Here is a 13180-nt window from a genome sequence, read left to right as displayed (position 1 = left end):
TCACCTTGCTGGGGGTTAAGGTTCCAGGAGATGTTGGAGGGTGGTTTAGCTCCTCCCAGTAGCTGTCCACTGAGTGAATACATCATTTTTCCTGACATGCTAATGGAGTTGTGGATTTTCTTTATTTACACTTTTAGCACTTATAAATAGATGAGTTTAGGTTTTCTCCTTCTAGTTTCTGCCCGTATGTGGTTCTTCTCTGATATCTATATGTAATTATTTTGTGTGTTTTATTTAGAGATTATAGCATAGTGCTGTTTTGGTAAAAATTACAGCAACTCCCAATGGAAGGTTTGGTTGTCTTTTTAATACATGTCTCCAACACACTTAATGAGAAGTCAGACTTCTGGTGTGAAATGCTGCACAAGATAGGCAGGCTTGTTTTTAAAAGTTGGGGCTGTATATTTATTAATTTTATAACTTTCTAGATTAGTATTTATAATTAGATATTTCATTTGAAACTTAGTTGATCAACTAATTAATTCATCAAGTGTGTATGCCTTCCCTCAGCTAGGTACTTCACAAGGTGTCGGGGTTGCAAGTCAAGCCAGAAGCCTTCCTTTTTCCCATGGACTTGAGCTAGCAGAAGAAAGGGTGCTTAGTGAAACAAGATCAAGACCTACTTGAGGGGAAATTACTTGAAGGAAAAAAGAAATAGCAGAAGTGAGGTTGACAGCATTAGGGCATGACCTTGCCTCCTGGGTTCAAGAGAAATGCTTCATTGAGAGAGAAACTGAGGTATGGAAGAGCCAGTAGTGACAGAGCTAAAGGAGACTGGCTTATCCACATGTACCACAGAGCTTCTGAGGGCCCCACAGGAGCCTGGTGTGGCTGTGGAACGGGGAAGGAGAATATTGTATAAATACACCTTAAAGAAGACATTGAAACCAAGGGGAGGTGTCTTATATTTACTTACGAGGACTAATGTAGGACATGGCTTGGAAGGGGCCACAGAGCAGCTGTAGGAAGAGCTGTGGGCAGTCTGTGTGGAAGTCTAAGTGAGCTACGATGGTGGCTTTGACAACAGCCATGATAGAATACATAAAGGGGACGTGGGAGCCTGGGACTTTGGTAGTGCAGCCCTGTAATACAATACTCAAAAGAGCAGAGGCAGGAGCATGGCAAGTTCAGGGCTAGCCTAGATACAGAGCGTGTCCCCATAGCAACAAAGCTACTCAGAGCCAACTGAAGAAAGCAAGCTGGAAGAAACTGTGATGTGATGAGGAACTGATATCAGAAAGTCTTGGCAGCGTGCTGGGGTTGGTATTTCCTGGGACACTCCTCTGCCTCATTAGTTGGTGGTGAGCCTTGTATATTGAAGCGGGGGAGGCGAAAGAGGAACGGGTAGGGGATGTAAACTGCGGACTCAGGCTTGAGCGTGCTGAATATAACATGATCGGTAGAGTCGAGTCCATACTGAGCCAGCTGCTCGCTGTGTGGAGCTAAAATCAGTGTGGGGTTCTGCACTGAAGATGTATGTGTGGCAGCAGGAACAGAAAACGTGAGGCTCAATTCCCCCTAACTCGGCAGACGTGAGTCAGATGAGGGTCTGCAGTGGATGTATCTCACATAGGAAAACACTCTAGCTGTGTTTTGCCCTAGGGAAGAGAGGTTTTAGGTCATCAATACTCTTGATTTATATTAATTCTCTTGCCCTCCCACCCTGCTTCTATTCTTTCATTATTCCTATCTAAGTGGAGAGAAACATAATCCAATTCTTAAAATGTTAAGGTTCATACATATTTCATCTTTAGGCTTCATAGTCTTGCCTGAGGCTTAAGCAGAAGAAGTCCTTCCAGGTTTGAGTGTTCTGTAGCCCAAGTTTTATCACCTCACATGAAAGCTAATATCGTCAACTCAACGTTCATTTCCATTAAAGGTGCAGCTTACCGAGCAAACAAGCACAACAGTAAATAAAGTATTTGCCATGTTTGGGAATGGGACGGAAGGCGCATTCGCCGTGTCTGTTGATGATGTACGGATGATACAGCTGTGGAAGCAGAGGTCAGGGCTTTAAGACATGTTTACACAGCAGCCTAATCTGCTCATCAAACAGCCCTCCCTCGTGACAAGCCTGTTCAGCAGAGTTCCCAGAGATGCATGTGCAGTGGACTCTCGGCATGGGAGCATTACCCTGAGTCCCTTTAGCAGCTTTCATCCAGATGAACCTTGGGCATTGAAGTGCTTTCTGAAAAATAGATTGTCGCGTGTTCAGAGTATCGGTATCAGGAAGATGAACATTCACTATTTTGTTCTAGGTTCTTTGCCAAATTCGTAAATAGTTTCTCAAAAAAGAATCCTCATGGCTGCGTACTGCCTTCACCGGTAACCCAACGGTGCTATATTCTGCTAATTGGACGTTGTGTTCTCTCTCAAAATAGTGGCTATGCACTGTGGCCCTGCCCTGATGGAGCTCCGGGGGAGGTGGGTGTGGCTGTTTTGGGTGTGCCTTTCACAGGGCGCTTCTTCATCGTGGTAGGTGGCATGATAGCTAAGTGTCCATGCAAACACAAGAATATCTGTTTCTGTTGTGCTCCGGGCTGACTGACGTCCAGCTCACTGGCCAGGGAAGGCAAGGGGGCAGCAATAGCACAGACACGTGGATCCCAGAAAGAAAAGGTCAAATATCTTCCAGGATCAAAGGGAAGATGGGACGCCATCCAGAACCTACTACTCAACCAGTAGACAGGAATCTAGAGAGAGGGACTGTGGTGCCTGTGGGACAAAGCCTTAACTGAGGTCCAGGATTCAAGTGAGTGGGTTTAGAGCGAGCGGGTTTCCACTTCCTGGAGTATCTGACAGAGGCAGGCCCAGCCAAGCAGCAGGGGGGCTGTATAGTCTGTGAGGACAGGCTGCTAGGTTGCTGATAGCCTTGCATGACATGGTCAGCAGGAAATGGTGTAAGAGCCACACTGAGGCAGTGGGAAGACACCGAAAGCTGAGACTCTGCCAGTGGTGACTGAGCCCCATTCTAATAGGAGAAAGTCAACCCTGGAGCAGCATGGAAAAGGAGTGCTGGGTGCTCATCTGCCGAGGGGAAACTGAGGGCTAGAGACAACATTTACCAGGGTCTGTCAGCTACTAAGGGGTGTATTTGAGTGACTGGGGGAAAGAAAAGTGTTCTACCAAATCATGACATTTCTCTTACAATTTCAGTCAAAATGTTCATATTTTATCTTTCCTTGAAATTGGTAGTCCCAACATGGCTTATCTTTAACCTCTAACAAGGAAAACTGCCTTTCATAGTTGCCACATAACCTTGCTCTACTAGACAGCATTTTATTATTTTACTTATGTAAAAAAAAAAAAAAAAGAGTATGAACTTTTTAGTAATTCTTTCATAATAACTGCTGAAAAAAAGACAGTCTTCGTTGGCTGTGGTGGTGCATGAGGTGGCAACCCCAGCGTTTTGGAGGAAGAGGCAGGAAGATCATGAGTTCGAGACCTTGTCTCAAAGCAACAACAGAAGGATAACGTTGTGTGGTTCGCTGATGCTTCTGGCTGTCTGATGTAGCAATGTCACTATGTGAGTCATCAGTCTGCTAGAAAGGCTCTTAACAGCCCCTCCCCTTGCTCATGCTGTTTTCCAGAGGGAGAACTTGAAGCCGAGTGGCTACAAGATGTGGGATTGTCAACTCTGGTCTCTGGCCACGAAGAGGACGACGGCAAAGCCCTCCTGTCTACACTGACCCGGACGCAAGCAGCCGCAGTGAAGAAGAGATACAACACGTACACCCAGACGCTGAGGAAAAAGAATAAGCAACCTGTCAGGGACGTCAGAGATGTCTTTGGAGTCAGCGCATCTCCTGTATGTAACAAGCATGGCTCAGAAGGCATTTGCTTTGGTCTCATGGTGGGAGGGTGTAGCAGCGATGGGAAAGCATCTCAGACAAGGCTGGTCCATTCTAAGTCTCAGAGGGAGCTAGGGCCACTGGCTCTGCAGCATCCTGCTGACTGGAGCCTGGGTAATCAGTCGTTGTCTCCACGGCTGCATTTCCCTGCAGACGAGGCTTCTTCCCTTCTGTGTTGAAGTTGGAGGTTAGCTGCTGTGATTGTGAACCTGTAGGGTCGGGGCACCTTGCCTGAAGCTAAGCCTTGAATGAAATCCTGTGCAAGGCGCAGAGGCCCAAGGAAATTCCCAAGGCTTCATAAGCAAGGTCAAGTGGATTGGTTTAAAATGTGGTAGAGAAATGAATAGAGTATCATTGGATGATTGGATATCATTGGATGCATTTGTGTGCATGATCCCAACAGGTGTTCATTGTGTGTACTATCCCAACAGGTAGGTGTTCATTGTGTGTACTATCCCAACAGGTGTTCATTGTGTGTACTATCCCAACAGGTGTTCATTGGATGCATCCTGTGTGCACCATCCCAACAGAGATTCATTGGATGTATTCTGTGTGCGCTTGATCCTCACAGGTGTCCTTGGATGCTTCCTGTGTGCTTGATCCCCACAGGTGTCCTTGGATGCATTCTGTGTGCTTGATCCCCACAGGTGTTCATTGGATGCATCCTGTGTGTACCATCCCAACAAGTGTTCATTGGATGCATCTGTGTGCACGATCCTTTACCAGATGCTATACAGAGAGGATTCATGGGACTCTGGGTTTATGAGAACACAGAATAAAAGAAATTTTGTGCTACATACAGAGCAAGGAAATTTGATGCTCTGCTTGAGGACAAATCAGTTAATCCATCTGATTTAGGTTTCTCACCAGTTCCATTGCAAAGTGTAAGACATCAAAGTTGTTAGGGAGTGTCTTAGTTAGAGACACCATGACCAGGGCAACTTCTTATAAAAGAATGCACTTAATTGAGGCTTGCTTGCAGTTTCTGAAGCTTAGTCCATGGTCATCATAGCAGCACTCATGGTGCTGGGGCAGTAACCTAGGGCTACATCCTGATCTGCAGGCTGAGGGGGGGTTGGAGCGAGAGATAAACTAGGTCTGGCATGGGGTTTGAAATCTCAAAGGCCACCCCCAGTGACACACTTCCTCCAACAAGGCCACACCTCCTAACCCTTCCAATCCTTTTCAAATAGTTCCATCCCCTGGTGACTAAGCATTCAAATATATGAGCCTGTAAGGGCCATTTTTATTCAAACACCCACAGGCAGTAATTTCCATGGATGAGGCCCCCAATTTGAGTCTTTTCATGTTTGTAAGTCACGTTTTTTCGTAGAGATATTCATCATAAAGGGTTGTTGCCAGGGAGCTTGCACATGCCCAGATAACATACACATATGTGATAATATACTATAGAATAATATTGTCTTTCAGAACTTTCTAGAATGATAGCAATGGCGTATTTCTATTCTGTCTAATATAACAGCCTCCATCACATTTGCAACAAGAGGTTTAGCTGGATTTGAAATTTTGTTTGATCTTAATTGGTCTAAGTCTAAACAGTCACATGTGATTTGTAGCTTGTGTGTTGACCAGCAGAGTCTGAGAATCTTCTGTTGTTTATCTTGATGTGTCTTGCTGTGCACGGTGAGTTCTGTGACACCTGGGACTTTCTGGGTGGAAGGATTGTTTTATTTCTTCAGCAGTAATTGAGTAAAGATGGCTTCTATACCAGATATCCTGGCTAAGATGTCTACCAATGAACGCTTTGCCCTGATAGATTTGGTTCCCTGGGTTGCTATTCTGTTGTTTCTGGGGTCGTATTACAATAGTCTTAAATATTTTTGCATATCTACTTTCTTTGCCAAATCTACTTCCAACTACTCCAGACAAAGGCTTGGGCTCTGCTTCAACCTGGTGATGCTCTGTTGGGAGTCCGAGGGACCTTTAGGAGATGGGGCCTGGCTGGTGGAAGTAGGAAACTAGGGTCAGGCCTTTGAAAATTACACCCACCCCTTCCTAGCTTGCCAAAGAGACTGTCTGTTCCTACCACCTTAGCTGAGCTGTCCCACGTGCCTTTCTTTCCATGAAGGATGGAAGCCATGAGACCAAATCAATGTTTCTTCTTTAAATGGTTTGTTAGACTGTGGCCATAGACACGGAAGTAGCTAATGTCTTAGGACTTTGAACTTCTAGCAACAACACAAAATAGATCCGGAGTCCTTTGTGTCCAATTCCTCCTGTGATTCGGGCCCTCTCTGAAGGGACTGATAAGATGAACACTTGTACCCTGGGTCTTTAAGTGTGAAAAGTGGGGCCCCTCTCAGGTTCCACCGGCTGTTAACTGCCGCTTCTAGGCAGGGCAGAGGGCCTAGCTTGGCACTGGTGTAAGAGAGAATGACGTCAGAACCCTGCCTCTCTCAGCATTATGTCTTCAGTCACAGCCCAATTTTGGACAGAAAAGGCAATGAGGTAAGGGTCGGGTACCTGCAGGCAAAAGGAAGAGCCAAGAAGCCTAGAACTGTACATGCTGCTTTAAAACCCGAGGCTGCTGCTTGTCAGACGTGTAAACCTGGCCTTCGGAAAACATCATCTTTCCATTATATATGGTCTGATGTTTTCCCTAAAGAATTTTAGCATCTTTTGTGAATAAAGAAACTAGGAGCCTTGTAAGGGATGCATTGGAACTTTTTCAACTTCCTATTTTAATTTAACAATATAAACACCGGTCCTGTCCCCACCCCCCCCCCCCCCCCCACCCCTTGCTCCAGTGTGTTTTGGCTTGTTTCCCCTCCACCCCTCCCTCCCTCTCTCCCTTCCTCCCTCCCTCCCTCCCTCTGCTGCTACTGACTCTGTGTCTCCTCTTCCTCATCCTCTTCTTCCTCTGTGGTTTCTCACTCTGATCCTTTCTCCCTCTTTTCTCTCTTATCGTTGTTTTTCTTTGGTATCTTTTACCAACACTGATTGAATATTTGCCTTAAATTGTCCATCTGGCTTCCTCGGTAAGTTTCTTTTTAATTATATATCCTCTTCTGTGTGTGTGTGTGTGTGTGTGTGTGTGTGTGTGTCTGCACATGGGTACCACCATGTGCTGTACTTTTAGGGGTCAGAGCACAACTTCTTTTTCTTCTGCCACGTGGGTGCTGGAGAGTGAATCAGCGTCATCACGTCATCGGGCTGGGCGGGCGGGCTGGGCAGCTGGGTGGTAGGCACGTTTCCCTGCTGAGCTGTCTGTCTGTCTGTCCTTGAACCTCTCTCGGTTTCTTAAGAAGACCCTGCGCTGTTCTTGAGCACACAACCTTTGCCAGTGCACTTAACTAGTGAGGGTATGGCGTCAATAGTTTGAAAAAATAGATGCAAAGGTTATATTCGTTTTCTTAAAGTGTTTCCACAGAATCCCGAACTTAAATTCGCCTTCCCTCAGGATTGCAAAGACATCTTCAGCCGCCTGCCACATCGGTCGCCATGGGAGGGTGTTACACCTGATAGTCCACTCCTTTACTGATTAGAAGTGAAAGGGTTTTGGTTTTGACTCTTGATTCTTGGGATTTGAAGCTGTACCAGCTCCTCCTTTTTGCAAAATTTTGAGCACTAGCAAGTATTAAAACGAGTATAAACTCCTTTCACTGGCGCACGCTGTCCCGAGTGCCTGCTGGATGCTCATTGCTGATGAACCGGTCTTTGTGTCTCTGGAATCTTCTTTTATAATTCCCAGGTTGTTTTTACATGCATTTGTTTCCCCTTCCTGGAAATCCCTTGAACATTATTTGGGAACATCAGTTATTTGGCCATGGTTGAATCTGTGCTTGGGAATTTCCCTAGTTTTCAGAATTCAATATTATTAGTTTATGAAGATTTCCCTTTCCTTGATTTCTTTCTCATTAGAGGAATCTGTCCTTTGATGATGTTGGTTTTGTGTACAGGAATTAAGCTCAGGGCTCACACATGGGGGAAGCACACCTCCGGCTCTGGCTCTCTGTTACTCTCAGCCCTGTTTCTTGGCTTCTTGGCTGCAGTAACTAGCCAGCCCTCTGAAGGCAGAGGTTCAGGCTTAGACTCCAGAGGCTGCTCCTTTCTGTGAGCTGTTTCCTTCCTGGGGGTGTGGGGGTGTGGGGGAGGGGGAGGGCTGCTTATTTTAGAGTCATTGTTTTCCTCTTCGCATTGTTGTTGTTAAATTGATTTCTCATCCCTGGCTGCAGATGTGTGTGTCTTCATGGTGGACGAGACTGCTTGTGGGTAGTGCGGCTCGCAACCATGTTTCTTATGGAGTTGTATGTACCAGGTTCCTCCCCGAGACTCTGCTATGACAAGGGTGGGCAGCCTGCCAGTGAGCAAGTGTGTCGCCAGTCACATTTTGCTTTAAGAAAGGTGACATTGATGCCAGAGGGACAAGATTCCTCAAGGACTCTATTTCCTGTACGGGCAAGGCAAACTTCCCTTTTTGTAGTCTTGTTCTTATCGTCCAAAAATCCCAAGATGAGCTATAATTCAGCTGCCCTGCTGTCCGGGAGAGCCACTTCCTCATCAGAACAGCCACCACACTGCCAGCGAAGGCCACCATGGTACCGGGAGTTTGCTGTTTGTTGTTCAGCATTCCAGCAAGGAATGGCTTTGCCTGGCCTCCTTTACCAAGGAAAAAATGATTTTCCAGTTTTTCATCACTGTTTTGAACTGAGTGCGTTCTGAACTTTTTAAAACGTTTGTCTGAATGTAGAGTTTTGGGGGCTGAGCATTAAACACCTGCTGGTTTTGTCTCTCGTACCTCTTTCCAGACTGAGGGTTTTCCTACCTTACCAAACCAGTTTTTCTTTTTAATCTTCCAGGAATTTCCTATGACTTCTTTCCTGCTGATGAGATGTTGAGGGCTTTCCAGATCTAAGTCTCTGACGTGACTCTGAGGCTGAGTTTGTTTGGCAGCAGAGGGAGACAGCAGTGTGTGCGTCTTGTTCTCTTGATCCAATTTTCTTGTGTAGAGTCACTGATTCCTTTAAAACTTAATGTGGTTTTTTTTTTCCTGCCTCGTTTCCAAAGAAATATATAATCTTCCTAGCCACAGAAAACATGGTCAGGCAGGCTGAGGAAGAACTATTTTTATGAGCCCAAATACATGCTATGATGTCACTAGATAGCCAGTAAATGAGTTTTCCAGTGGTGTGCTGTTGTGAGAGAGTAGGGTGTGTGGCTGTTGTGTTGGTATAGCCTTGCTATTCTAAGTCAAAAATGCTAAGCCAGGCTCAGGCTACTTAGCACTTTGTCTGCGCCCAGAGGCATCGCTCCACAGTTTGGGAAACTTGAATAAATGTTCGTTTCACAACACATCCAAATGGGGAAACTGTTGATTTAATTTATTCCCGGATTCATAGTTGGTAAGTATTCAGCTAAAGGCATACATAATTGATAATTGACTCTACAAACATAGTCACGCAGTGTGCTTTTCCATACTATATTATATCTAATTTATGTGCAGCACAGGAAATGGTAAGCTGTGCCAACAGGAGGTTTTCCTCCTTGAAGGTGGAGCTCAAGGCAGATGGGCCCTCTCCTCGCCAGGGACCCAGCTTCCTGTTGTATTCCTGTGTTGTCATCCACACACAGCCCTCATCAGTGTGCTGACAAGCTGGAGGGCCCCTGCAGGCCCCGTAACCATGTTTCTGCCAGTCCCTGGAGTTGCATCAATGTACTTGTCCCTCCAGCCTCACTTTCCTGGAAGTCCTTCTTGGGAGAATTCCAGCTACCTCCTGCCTCAGAACTACACTGTCCTTAGCTTCAAAGGAACTCGAGATGCCAGGGTTCCCTTTTAGTTAGACGTAGAACTTCTGTGGGCTGTGAGCAGGGAACCAAGATACTGTTTATGAAGACCGGAGACTGGGCAGTGGAATATAGTTGACAGTGTCTTCTAATAAGAAAAATGCACATTTTCATCCATAGAATTTAACCTAATCTCAATAGTGATGAGATACTGAGGGCAAAGGACTGAATGCAGTGATGAGTATCTATGCGGCCATAGGCATGGCTGTCCCCCAGGCTGCGTGAATATATAGATATTACTCCTAACCGATGATTGGATGCACAGTTTGAGTTGATAGCCATCTCTGTGTTAAAATGCACTTTACTTTTCATCTGTATTCAAATTATTTTTGTTATACGCCAGTTTGTTTTTATAAAAAGTTTGAGATGCAAATTTGGATACAGAAATGATGTCAGCTATTCTCCAGCAAAGATGGTCCACCAAATTTGGGGGATAATGCTTATTTACTTTAAAACAATGGCGGGGTGGGCGGGGCTCAAACTAGGGAATTATCTATTAGTTTAATCTGCACATCCCCATACAGTGGACTTCTTCAAGGCAAAGCATTTGCTGCCTTCTACAGATCACCCCATAGTAATTCTCTTCATTAGACCTTTAGCATATCTGTTGTTTTCTAGATGTAAGTAACATGTGGGAGGCACACGAGTGTGTACGTACATGTGGGGGGCACTCCTGTTCCACTGTACATATTAGCCAAACAGTCATGTGTGCTGAAAGGGAGAAGAAGCTAATTATTTATTTCTGTACCACATAGAACTATTACTTTACTTTATTGTCCCATGCATGTCTTTCATGGAATATTCCAGTGACCCGAGAGTGTTGTCTGCAATGGTCCTTAAGCCGGGCAGCTACCCCGAGCCCAGAGCTCACCCACCCATCCCACCCCCACCCCCTGGAAAGTAGCACTTGACGGCCTCTCAGACACGCGGCTGCAAAGGGGTCTGTGTGGCTTCCCCGCCGAGGGAGCTTTGCAGTCCACTGTCCTGAGACTCGCTCTGTTGCCCGTTCTGTTCTCTGAGTTTGTTTACACCTCTGGTCGTGATGTTATTCTTAGGCTCAAGATCTGGTTCAGTACGATGAGTTTACAAAGTTCTCAGACTGATACTGACTTCTTGATTGAATGGGGGAAAAAAAAGGACTTGCCTCCTCTTTACATGAACATATAAGCCATTGTGGGATGCAGGCATAAGTCCAATTATATTTATTTATTTATTATTTATTTATGTATACATTGAGGTTTTATTCAGCCATAAGAACGTAAAATTGTGTCCTTTACAGGAAACAGATAGAAAATGAAGATTACTGTGTTGTAGGAAATAGGCCAGATTCAGAAAGACAAATAGCACATATTTTCTGTAAGCCTAGTTTTATAGCAGCACATTTTTATCAGTCAGCTACATCCTTAAAGGGTAAAGGTTTGCTTTTTGCCTAAGAGGCTCGAGGTTGAAAGGCTGAGGCTGATACAGAGGCCAAACATGGGTCTGCCAACTGCCACCTTTCTATTCTGCTCCCCTCAGCGTTGAGGTGATTGCAGAGTTTTCATAGGCCATGTGACACCCTCAGAAACACATCCATGTCCCCAGAGCAGCACTAGGCACCTGGGTCCGTCTGTTGTAGGAAGATCTGTTAAGCCTCCTAGACACTCCTCCAAATAAAGTGTTGATTTCTCCACGCTGGGTGTGACCATCACAGTGACACCGAGTCTTTAGGTGGACGTGCAGCATCACAGCGAAATCATGACACCCATACACTCAAGGAGGAAGATAGGGTGTAGGCAGGCAGCTAGTGGCACCTGGCTTTGAGACCAATTCTGTTGTAGTCCGTGGTATTTGGTACCATCATGGATGAATTGGTGAGTGCTAACCAACACAGGTAGCCAGCCGTGAACTCTGTGTGTCTGTGTGCAGTTATAAAAATCACACATATGTGTGTGAGCCCCGGTGTAATGCATCATGAAACACATGGCCATGTTTGCAGCAATGAGCTGGAGGAAAATGACTTAGATTTGTTCTCCTTAGCCGAGTGATCCGTGTGACCGTGCTGCTCAGCTGGATGGTACCAAGGAGGAAAAGGAGCCGCCAGGAGTTACCAAAACAAACAGACCTCTGGTGAGTTATGGCAGGGGAGATGGGGACAAGGAGGAAGCCGTTTCTTCAAGACAGTCACACAAAACGTTAAAAGAATGCCGTGTGATTGTGGCTTGCTTGGAGGACAGCCACTGCGTTAGCGCAGTGACTACTTTTCGTCGCTTTCTAAGTTATAGTCATCAGCGAATCAGCCCAAGGTTAACAGGCAAATACACGACTGATGATAGGGTCTGTAAAACAGCCACGGGACCAGCAACTCAAGGTTCCAATCTGCTTTTCTCTCCTTCCCTCTCCATTGCCTGCTCCCACCTTCTGTAGCTACTGCCCACACCCAAGAGGGATGAATCACATGAAGACAGTAGCCACGCCCCTGTCACTGTGACTAGGACAGTAGCCACGCCCCTTCGCTGAGACTAGGGCAGTAGCCACGCCCCCATCACTGTGGCTTCATTTGTGACTTTCTGGAGCTTTTCTCACATATGTTTCTACTTGCAGCACGTTCTCAGCTGGATCTCAAACTAACACCGTGTGAAAGAAGTCAGACAAAAACATTCAATTAATGTAAAAATACAAGAAATATGAGCTACCCAACAGTGACGGAATGGTCATCCTTGACTTCCTAGCCAACTGGCATAAGGAAAGGAGGGAGGGGTAGAAGCCCCTCCCCCAAGGGGGCATGAGCGCATTTTGAATGCTGGTGGCGTTCATCTTCCTGAGCGTAGCAATGGCTAATTCCATAGAATCTAAGTTTTGATCAAAATTTACTAAATTAATTTTTATCAAATTACGTGTTTTATACACACCAGCATTGGGTTTAATTGTGCAGCTAATTATAAATCTGTTATATCTCAATCAACTGGTTAAAAGCAACTTCATAGTAAGTCTTACAGTTTCCTTAGTATCCCAGATGGTTACTTTGCAGTACACTGCTTACAGTGCATGACTGGCTGTTCATATAGTGTACATGGCTCATCTTTGACTCACAAATGGCACTAAAGTTTGGGTACTTACAAAGGATTTACAGTCCAACTGCTATCATCAGATTCCTAGTCTACAAATCGCTCCTCATAGAAATAAAAGACGGCATTTTTCTTATGTTCAGTCAACATAAGTGAAATATTTATTGGAGATGTTAGTTTATTCAAGAAGCGCAGTAGTCAATCTAGTTTACTGCCTGTGTCTCAAGTGAAAAATCAAACCCAACGTTTGCCATCGGTTCATAACTCACTTCACAATGCAATCGCGCCATCTGCTTAGAGTCAACGGTCGCGTCTGTGTGTGTTTCTTATGGAAGAGATCGAAGGAACCTTGCTTTAAATAAGCAGGAGTTTGATTTAATCACAGATTAAGAAACTGATGATGAAAAAAAAAAAACAAAACACACAAAAACAAAAAACACAAACTATCAGTTGCAAACAGTGATGCCTTTAGCATGA

General features: G+C 45.2%; 1 protein-coding gene across 1 annotated transcript in view; it reads left to right on the top strand.

Annotated features, from left to right (window-relative positions):
* Arhgap28 (Rho GTPase activating protein 28) overlaps window positions 1-13180 on the top strand; it is a 154221-nt gene that overhangs the window by 98085 nt on the left and 42956 nt on the right. Inside the window, exons 3-4 of the mRNA XM_051154464.1 lie at window positions 3591-3808; window positions 11676-11765. Coding sequence (XP_051010421.1) covers window positions 3591-3808; window positions 11676-11765 — 308 coding nt within the window. The remainder of the gene's footprint in view (window positions 1-3590; window positions 3809-11675; window positions 11766-13180) is intronic.

The sequence above is a fragment of the Acomys russatus genome, chromosome 12, assembly GCF_903995435.1.
Source record: "Acomys russatus chromosome 12, mAcoRus1.1, whole genome shotgun sequence".
NCBI lineage: Eukaryota > Metazoa > Chordata > Mammalia > Rodentia > Muridae > Acomys > Acomys russatus.
The sequence above is the reverse complement of the archived record's forward strand: the minus strand, read 5'-3'. Positions and strand labels throughout refer to the sequence as shown.